The sequence below is a fragment of the Quercus suber genome, unplaced genomic scaffold (genome assembly GCF_002906115.3).
Source record: "Quercus suber isolate HL8 unplaced genomic scaffold, Cork oak 2.0 scaffold_414, whole genome shotgun sequence".
Taxonomy (NCBI): Eukaryota; Viridiplantae; Streptophyta; class Magnoliopsida; order Fagales; family Fagaceae; genus Quercus; species Quercus suber.
Window position 1 is genome coordinate 73,967 of NW_027069865.1, and position 9,694 is coordinate 83,660.

Here is a 9,694-nt window from a genome sequence, read left to right on the forward strand (position 1 = left end):
AACTAATGTGATTATGAATTTGATTGATGTTACATAAAAATATAATTAATAAGTTCCATAAAAAAAAATAACAAAATTTATATACAGTACTTTAGACGTTGTCCTTTATGTTCTCTTCTTAATATTCAGTTATGTGGCTATTTAACTAAGAAATACTTCTATTCTATGAGAAAAAATTTATATAGTAGAATCTTAAAAAATGAACTTAAAAAATAGTACCTAAATACTGTACCTAAGTTTTGCTCTAAAAAAAAAAATACTATAATAAGTAAATGTTTATATTGCTTTGAGTGATATTAAATATACTACAAATTTAATGCACAGTCTTACAAACTAATATATTTTTTATTTTCCCATCATTACTTCTTTTTTTTTTTTGATAATTCGATAATTAGAGGAGAGAATTTGAACTCTAAAATTTTTTATTGAAAAACATCAAGAAATGGTAGTTAAGTTATAAGGCTCTAGACCCTAACATTACTCTTATTTTTATTAACTTTATGTGATCGGTAACATATAAATTTGTAAGACTTATTTAATAAAACATGTAATAGGCCTAACATTACTCTTCATGATTTTTCATACTCATCTCAAAACAAATTACATGCTCCAATATTCACAAAGCCATGGCATGAATGAATACCATTTAAGTTTCAACTTTGATTTAAGACTAAAGCACACTTTTAACATTTAAATTTTAGGATTGTTTTTATTTTGACTCTTAACATTTTAAAATTTTCATTTTGATTTTCATATTTGATTCTATTTTATATAAACTATTTATAGAGTTCTTCTTTCTTTCATGTTTATCGACAAGGCAATGCAGTAACAGTGTAGCACATACTAGCCAGGAGAGCAAAACTTTATTTACCTTTGTCAGTTTGAATGAAGGATATTCCTTCAAACTTGTTTTTATCTTGTTATGGCTAATTGATCAACTCATAGAATAAAATAACGTAATGATTCTATTTAAGGGACAAAATGGGCCTAGTCAAAATTTATCTTGAAAATTTTAAAATTAGATGATTTAAAATGTAATCTAATATATAAAAAATAAGAAATATCTGAACTAACAAAATTAAGCTTAATATAGTTGATTGTTATTTTGTGTGTGTGTGTGTGTTTTTTTTTTAATACCATTTTGTTGTTGTTGTGTTTTTTGATAGATTATTGAGTGAGAGAGTTGATGAGCCACATCATTTTAGTTCCACACTTTCACTAGATTCGTCATTCAAATCCAACCTTTCACTCAACAATTAATATTTTACCACGTGGCAGGTCTGACAAGCAAACCCAACTGAAATATCTGCTTCTGTTTTTACTAAATTTCCCTGCATTCCAACCCGAGATTCTTGCCATCAAATTAAGATAACTCATTTTCAACAAACTAAATAGAAAAGCAAATTTATTCTATTTTACCCAATAAGAGGAGGGACTCATTGTCAAGTGTCAACTATGCTTGACATTGAAAATTAGCTGTACTATTTTTTTAGGAGTTGCATTAGCATATATTGGCTATGTATAAGTATTTTTCCAACTGAATAAATCTCTTACAACTCACTGCATAGTAATTTATAAAATATTATTTACGAAAATTATTTAAATAAGTCACATGATTTATTAAAAAGTTATGTAACTAAAAAGAAGGAAGCTTCAATTAAACTGATTTGAAAGTAGACTATTTCCATCGGCTTTATCTACGGAGATTAGTATGCTTTCTAATTTCATATGTTTGATGTCATAGTGTACATTACAATTAATTTCACGTAGTACAATTTCAATACTCTTAAACTTCATTGACTATTCCTTCTAGACTTCATTTGCCATTCCATCTAGCTAAAATTTAGGGGAAACTTCTTTTTCTTTTAGCTCATGAGACCATGAAAAAAAAACATGTTATAATGTCACATGTTAACAATTTTTTTTATTATGAAAATTAATAATTTGGTCATTCAATAATGGTGCAATTTAATTTGATTAGTGATGGTATGGATATTATAAATTTCATTAAATAAATTTCACAATTTAATGTGTCACCATTACCAATCACAAAAAATAATAAACTATTTATTTATCATGTTGTTGTAGTGTCACTAATTACATTTATTGTCACTAATTTTGTAAATATTTTGTAGTGATAATAACTTTAGCATTTTCCTTTTAGCCCATCAACTATTTATGTTTCAATTTGATCCCATAACTTCCAAAATCAACTCAATTCCTTCATTGGTATTCCCTTCATTAAAATTATAACAATTTCATTTGAAGTGGTCATATATACTCCCCCAACCAAAAAAAAAAAAAAATTATCGAATGAACAAATTAAATTATAGCCAATAGCTAAAAGATCAAATTAATATTGTTTTACATTAAAAAAACTATGCCAATTAAGGAGATAATTAATAATTTATCGAGAACAAATTTTTTGAAATAATAGAACAACGAAAAAAAAATACATGATCAACCCTTGTTAGTCCCAATATTTTGAAACTAACGCTTAATTGTTGTTATTTAACCTGTTCTTCACAAGTCTTTAAAAAATTTACATTTCTTTTAGAGATATTTTCAACCTTTGGCTTCCGCCTTATTCTATTTTAGATCTTTTAAATTTAGATTTTTTTTTTTATGGATTTAAATTTATATTTAGAAAAGTTTCAAACTTTTCACATAACGTGGAGATCATATCTATTTAGTAGTTTAGACTATCTATCTGGACCATATATTTTCCTATAATTTTGGAATTAAGGTAAAAAATTTAAAAGTGCTATATTCACAATATTTTCACAACAAATCAAATGTGGTAAGTTGTTATTAGTTTTAATTTAAACACATTACTGAAATTACTTTTTCACCTATCAGTAACCGTCAATAATAACCTATGACTTAGAATTTATTGTGAAAATGCTGTATATATAACATTTCTTAAAAAAACACACTCATATATTTTTGGGTTTATCGACTGACATCAGAAAAGGGCATATTGGTAACTAAAAAAAGACTAAAGTCTTCAATATGAATATAGGAGGCCCGCTCCTTGTTTCCTTGAAAATGCTTCTCTATTTCCTGGGAAAACAAAAACAGAACCGTTAAAAATAAAACGGCATCGTTTTCCTTTTTTGGGTCACGGTCTTAGTCGTTGGGTCAAACCTTCGAAAACATCTATTAAAGCCAACGGCTATAATGCCGTTTCTCTTTCTCTCTCTCTCTCTCTCTCTGTCATAAGCGACATTTTTATCGGACCAGCAAACCTCGGAGAAAACCTCGGAGTCATCGAAACCGATGACTCGCACGACAATCTCGGAAAATCTGGCGAAAAACCAAACCTCGGTTCAGTTCCTCGGCAATTAATCGCCACCACCCTTTCTTTTTAATTTTTTTTTTTCGTTCGGTTCCATTTTTTTTATTAAGCTATCATTTTTAGCTCATTTCTCTTCGGTTCTTTCTCTCCCCGTCAGAATCCACACTCTCTCCCTTCGCATTTCTCTTCTTTACCCACTTTTTAGTAAAGAGAGTTGTGTGTTGTGTTGTGTTGTGTTGTGGTTTGTTTTGTTTCTAGTGGGGTTTGGGACTTGAATCTTTGTTAGATGTTAGAAAGCCAACTACAAAGATTTCATTTTTGAAGCCGGGAGATTGAAGAGTTTGATTTTCATTGTGTTTTGGGTTCTGGGTTTTGCATAGTATTGAAAATTTCAGAAAAGATTTTGTTTGTTTGGTCTTGGATTCCTGTGATTTTTTATAAATTGTTTTTCACATTTTTGTGTGGTTTTCGTTTTTGGGTATTCTTTAGAAAGTTGGGGTTCTTTGATCAAATTTTGATTGAAGAGCCTGAAAATATTGATGGATTCGTACAGCTTTTCGAACGGAAAAATGTAATTGGAGTTAGATAACGAGAAACGGGTCCTGAGTTTCTTGTTGGGGTTCAAGTTATTTGAACACAATGTCTGCTGCTGGTGTTGCTTTGAGTCCGATTCGCAAAGAATCAGTGAATTCTGCCGGGCATTATCGAAGCGGGGAAGGATCCATTCTTGTATACCTTACTGTTGCTGGATCTGTGATTCCTATGCGGGTGTTGGAGTCCGATTCAATATCATCAGTGAAACTTAGGATCCAGACACGTAAAGGGTTTGTAGTGAAGAAGCAGAAGCTAGTTTATGGAGGTAGAGAATTAGCCAGGAATGATACCCTCATCAAGGACTATGGTGTCACTGGTGGGGATGTTCTGCATTTGGTTCTAAAGCTCTCTGATCTCCTGTTGATCACTGTTAGGACCTATTGTGGAAAGGAGTTTGAATTTCAAGTTGATAGGTATCGAAATGTCGGGTATATCAAGCAACGTATTTGGAAGAAAGAGAAAGGTTTGGCTGATCTTGAGGATAAAGAACTTTTCTGCAATGGTAAGAGACTCGAGGACCAGGTTCTCGTCGATGATATATGCAATAACGATGATGCTGTGATTCATTTGGTGGTTCAGAAATCTGCCAAAGTTAGAGCTAAACCTGTTGAGAAAGATTTGGAACTTTTGGTTGTGGCAGCAACAGAAAATGAAAGGAGAGATGGAAGAGTTCAAGGAGAAAAGCAACCGGGGGAGCTGCAAGTTGTAAAAAGGGAGCCACCGGTTAGAGATTTCTGTTTGGAACCGATTACCATTAATCCCAAGGCCAAATTGCCCTCGTTTATGTGGGATATGATTAAGTCTACATTTGATGGTTTGGAGAGAGGCAATCAACCCATCAGGTCCTCTGAAGGCACAGGAGGAGCTTATTTTATGCAAGATTCATTGGGTCTAGAGTACGTTTCCGTTTTCAAGCCCATTGATGAGGAGCCTATGGCTGTATATAATCCTACGGGTCTACCTGTGTCAGCAAATGGAGAAGGTTTAAAAAGGGGGACAAAGGTTGGAGAAGGAGCATTGAGAGAAGTTGCAGCTTATATATTGGATCATCCAAGAAGTGGGCCTCGTATCCAATCAGGTGAAGCGCTAGGCTTTGCTGGTGTACCTCCTACAGCCTTGGTCCGCTGCTTGCACAAAGGATTTTATCATCCAGAAGGGTATGATTGCACATCAAAGAATGTTAAAATTGGCTCATTGCAATTGTTCATGAAGAACGATGGAAGTTGCGAGGACATTGGTCCTGGATCCTTCCCTGTGGATGAGGTACACAAGATCAGTGTGCTTGATATAAGAATGGCCAATGCAGATAGGCATGCTGGGAACATATTGTTCCGCAAAAGGGAGGATGGTCAGACTGTTCTCATTCCTATTGATCATGGCTACTGCTTGCCTGAGATTGTAAGTATCACGATCTCCTTTTTTGCACTTCTCTACCTTATCAAAAGTTAAATTATTCCAACACCGTTAAGCTTTCACCTGCATGCGTTCATTTTGTGAGTGATATCTATTGGCATACACATGATTGTAGAATTTAATTTCCATTTCCTGTCAAGCCCTCTATAGACTCTGTGCATGCTAGAGCCCATTTTATTCATACTCTCATGGTAAGCAGAACCAAGAGCATGTGTGGACAAATTTGCATATCTTTGTGGTTTCATTTTTTGTTGTGATTTGTGGGCAGTTTCTCAAATTTGAGATGCAGGTTATGTTGAAATCAAAAGATGTGAGCCAATTGATGCATTTTGTAGTTATGTGACAATTGTTAACATATCTGTTATCATTTGCCATTAAAATTGAGATCATTCAGGCTTTACTTATAAAGCTAATTTGCCCTCTTTGCAGTTTGAAGATTGCACCTTTGATTGGCTCTACTGGCCGCAAGCCCGTCAGCCTTACTCTCCTGACACTGTGGATTACATAAATTCACTAGATGCTGAGCAAGATATAGCACTTCTGAAATTTTATGGATGGGACATTCCACTTGAGTGTGCCCGCACACTCCGTGTATCTACCATGCTTCTGAAGAAAGGAGTAGAGAGAGGTCTCACTCCCTTTGCCATTGGAAGCATCATGTGCAGAGAAAATTTGACAAAGGAATCTGTGATTGAGGAGATTGTTCGTGAAGCCAAGGATTCCTTGCTCCCTGGCATGAGTGAAGCTGCGCTTCTTGAAGCAGTCTCCCAAATCATGGATTCCCAGCTTGACAAGCTTGCATAATAATTTTACTTGGTTTATAAGGCATATATATTATATATGTATGTATTGATTGATGAATGGCTGGTCCACTTTTGGATGGACTGATGAAGATTGTACAAAATGCAGATGGCTTCTCTTGTTCTTCTACATTGGGCTGAAGCTTTTGTTTTTCTTCCACTTCTGTGAACTGGTGGTACCTGGGGTTGTATCGGTAGGTTGAATCGAAGTTTTAAGGTCGTGAATAAGATGTGTTCAGCAGGATTTTCTGAGATACTACAGGGCTTTATGGGAGCTTAAATTAATGTGTACATACATGGTAATATCTAGATTTCTACCATGAAGGCATCAATTGGCCTCAGCTTAAGTGGTTGTGAGTTTTTATAGCCATTTAAGGTAGATAAAGGTGTTTCTTTCAACTGTTGTAAGCCTGAGTTTGTTTCTGTGTATTGGAGGGAGAACATATTATGTTGACCGGAATCTATTAATATTTATAAATTGGTGTACATTGTGCCCAAGTTCCTTTTTATTGCCGGACTTTCTTACATATTCTAGCTTATAATCATATCAGTATGTGTGTAAGGTCTCTGTGTTTGAATTTCTAAGTATAGCCGAAGGTATAATAAGTCCTTGTCATTCTAATTTGGTGACTAGTTAATAGTAAATAAAAAAATAATATTAACAATCGGTCAGATGAGAAACGGTAAGAATTTATCACATGAACAATTTGTAAAAATATTATAAAACAGCAATGGCTGTAGCATTACTCTTATTATTATAGAAAGTTCTCTTCTTTTTTTCCTTTTCTCAGCTGCATTTGGCGTTAAATGTAAAATGTGAAAAGAAACCAATGTTGGTGAAGTAGTTGGCATATGAACTACAGTGCCCGCATTATATCACTGCTTCTATAGCACCTTTTATGTACACTCCCGTTTGTTTCAATGAAAACCTTACACAGGTAGTTTTCTGCATTTCATTTTTTTTTTTTTTTTTTATACAAGATTGAAATTCTATTCTAGCCTAATATAAAGTGTATTTGTGAAGTGACCACAGCGCCATTTCTTGTATTTGATAATATAAAAAATGAGTTAAAAGAAAATTATCTCTTGACTTCCCTTATTTATCTTGACATAAAATAGAGTTAGTTTCCGATAAAAATTTTTGAAAAAACAACTTTATCTTACTCGAAGCTAAAAAGGGAAGTCAAAAGATAATTTTCCAACTCATTTTAAGATCACTACCAAATATAGGAAAATAAAATATTTTTCTAAAAAATACTTTTAAAAAAATAATTTATTTTCTAGAAAATGTTAATGTCGAAATAAACAAAGCAATAGAAATTGTAGGAGCACGGTTTACAGCCCAAGCCCAATATGTATGGGATCGTGGGTCAATGAGCCCAGTACAATAAATTTATAGAGAGTGGGCCAAAGAACTAGATTCTAATGAATCTCATAACATCTAGGATGGGTTTAAAAGACAGTTATGCAAGAGCAAAATGTGTAAGATTGGGTGAATGTATTGTTCGAGAAGGCAAATCTTTGTATAGATTAATGGAACTGATTACAAGTGCAGCTCTAGTTGCTATAGTGTTCTTTCTCCATTTCTCTGATCCCCTTTCCTTCAGGAGTTTCTCACATTATATACCTCCTTTCTAATGATCTTAGCCCTCCATTTGTCAATCGTCCAAGCCACCACTTGAGTGTCCGTCCCATCAAACACTCGTTCTGGCTCTCTGTGAGTTGCGGTGGCTAAGAAAATATTGTTCAAAAATCTTCTCCTCATAAATGCAGCTAGAAAGTAGCAGCAGTGCATTTAATGCAAAGGTAGCAGCTTTTCCTTAAATATTCCTGGGTTCACTTCTTTCTCGAATGTTTATGAGGCACGCTCTTGACACTGGAGCTTCTATAGAGGTCACTCTTGTTGTTAGAATACGTATTTGAACGATATTTGCCATGGCTGAGGAGGAATTACTCCTTGGATCGCAATCTACTCTCCTCTTACTCATGGGTCACTGAACTCGAATCCCTCATAACTGTTTGTCTCTTCTCGAACTGGAATATACAATTTTGGGCCCTTACCCCTACAGAAATGATGTCAATAATTGAATTATTCATTTGAAAATCTTAGCATATTACGAATTGACATTTTTTTCCCCACAAGAATGGTATCACTTTTGCGTCAATCACTACAGGTAGCAACAGTTGTGGAAAAAAAAAAACAAAAAACAAAAAACAAAACACAACAGAAATGATCTCCAGCGGCATTTTGCAGAATCCTCGTGATTATAGAGAGCTATTTTATTAGTTTATTTTGCTTTGTAAGCAGCTGCAAAATGGGCCTCATTTGTGACCCTACTTAACAGATTACAAATGGACCTCATTCGAGCCTAATTTGTCTCTTGTGGCAGGCTTAGAAAGAATATCTTATAGCTTGACAAAAATGAATTCAAAGTTCTTTTTGATATGGAAGAATTATAGCAGGTACCATGAACTTAACCCGTCAGCTCCTGCTTTGGCTGACGGATCAGTCACGACGGACGTTATGGGCTAACGTAACGAAAGAAGGCATACCGACTAAGACAAACCGACGGGCTGAAGGCTCCAGGTCTAACTGACGGCAATTCGAAGCGCCTGGGCTACTCAGCGTAGCGAGAAGCTGACGCCAACTTGGCTGAAGGGGAGAATGCAAGCTGACAGTTTTAAGGCCGACGGTTCTATGAAAACCATGACTTGTTCACCACGCATGGGTAATAGGGAAGTTGCTTGTATTCCACGACCAGTATCAGAGTCCTATAAGGAAAGGATTCCGCAATCTACGCTCATAAGGATTCCTATAAGGAAAAGACTTCTACTCCAAGGAAGAAAGGTCAACCCTCTACTACTATAAAAACCCCAATACCCTCACAAGCCAAGGTACGCATAATTGACCCCGCTCTAGCACTTTAGAGTTGTGAGAAGTTCTAACTTGACCTTCGGAGGGTATTTGGCCGGTACCACACCGGTACTCCTCTTAAGGTCTTCAGCTTTTGTGTTGTGCAGGTGCCGTTTCGAGTGTGCGAGAATCGTGTGGCTCACTGGTGATTTTTTCGGCATCATCACTTTTGAAGCAGGAAGTGTAGTTCAGTCAGCAACTTCCTCGCATCTTCTCTTTTGTGTTTGGTTTCAATTACATTGTCATCAGAACTTATGGCACTGCACTGCCTTGCTGCTACAGTGTCATGTCAACAATGATTAAAGACCATCTTCAGTTGCCTAGGCATTATTGCAAGTTGGTAAACTCCACTCTGACACCAAAAACTATTCACATAAAACACTTAACTTTGGTGCCCTGCCAATGCTCCTGACTTTCTCACCATATGACCCCCCATTCACATTCACATTTCCCACCTTGTCAGTCACACACACAAAGCTAGAAACTTCAAAAAATTTCCCCCTAATGGACGATTGTCTGTGTTTGGTTGGACCGAATATTTTTCGAAAAAAGAAAATGTTTTTTGTTGTTTACTGTGAAAGTGTTTTAGGGTTTGATAAGTAAACCCTAACACATAAAATATTATTTATATATGAAGTACATGATATTGCTATTTTGCCCCTATTACTCATAACA

The 9,694-nt window shown here is 35.0% G+C and overlaps 1 protein-coding gene across 1 annotated transcript; it reads left to right on the forward strand.

Moving 5' to 3' along the window:
- Positions 1 to 3,133: 3,133 nt before the first annotated feature.
- LOC111990485 (phosphatidylinositol 4-kinase gamma 4) lies at positions 3,134 to 6,614 on the forward strand. Its single transcript, XM_024022257.2, has 2 exons — positions 3,134 to 5,290; positions 5,735 to 6,614. The coding sequence occupies exons 1-2, from the start codon at positions 3,938 to 3,940 to the stop codon at positions 6,107 to 6,109; spliced, it is 1,728 nt and encodes a 575-aa protein (XP_023878025.1). The 5' UTR covers positions 3,134 to 3,937; the 3' UTR covers positions 6,110 to 6,614.
- The last annotated feature ends 3,080 nt before the right edge of the window (positions 6,615 to 9,694 follow it).

Excerpts from the sequence above, each read along its gene's own strand:
- LOC111990485 (XM_024022257.2), top strand. The coding sequence starts at position 3,938 with ATGTCTGCTGCTGGTGTTGCTTTGAGTCCGATTCGCAAAGAATCAGTG. Across the intron at positions 5,291-5,734 it reads GCTACTGCTTGCCTGAGATT|TTTGAAGATTGCACCTTTGA; the intron begins GTAAGTATCACG and ends CCCTCTTTGCAG.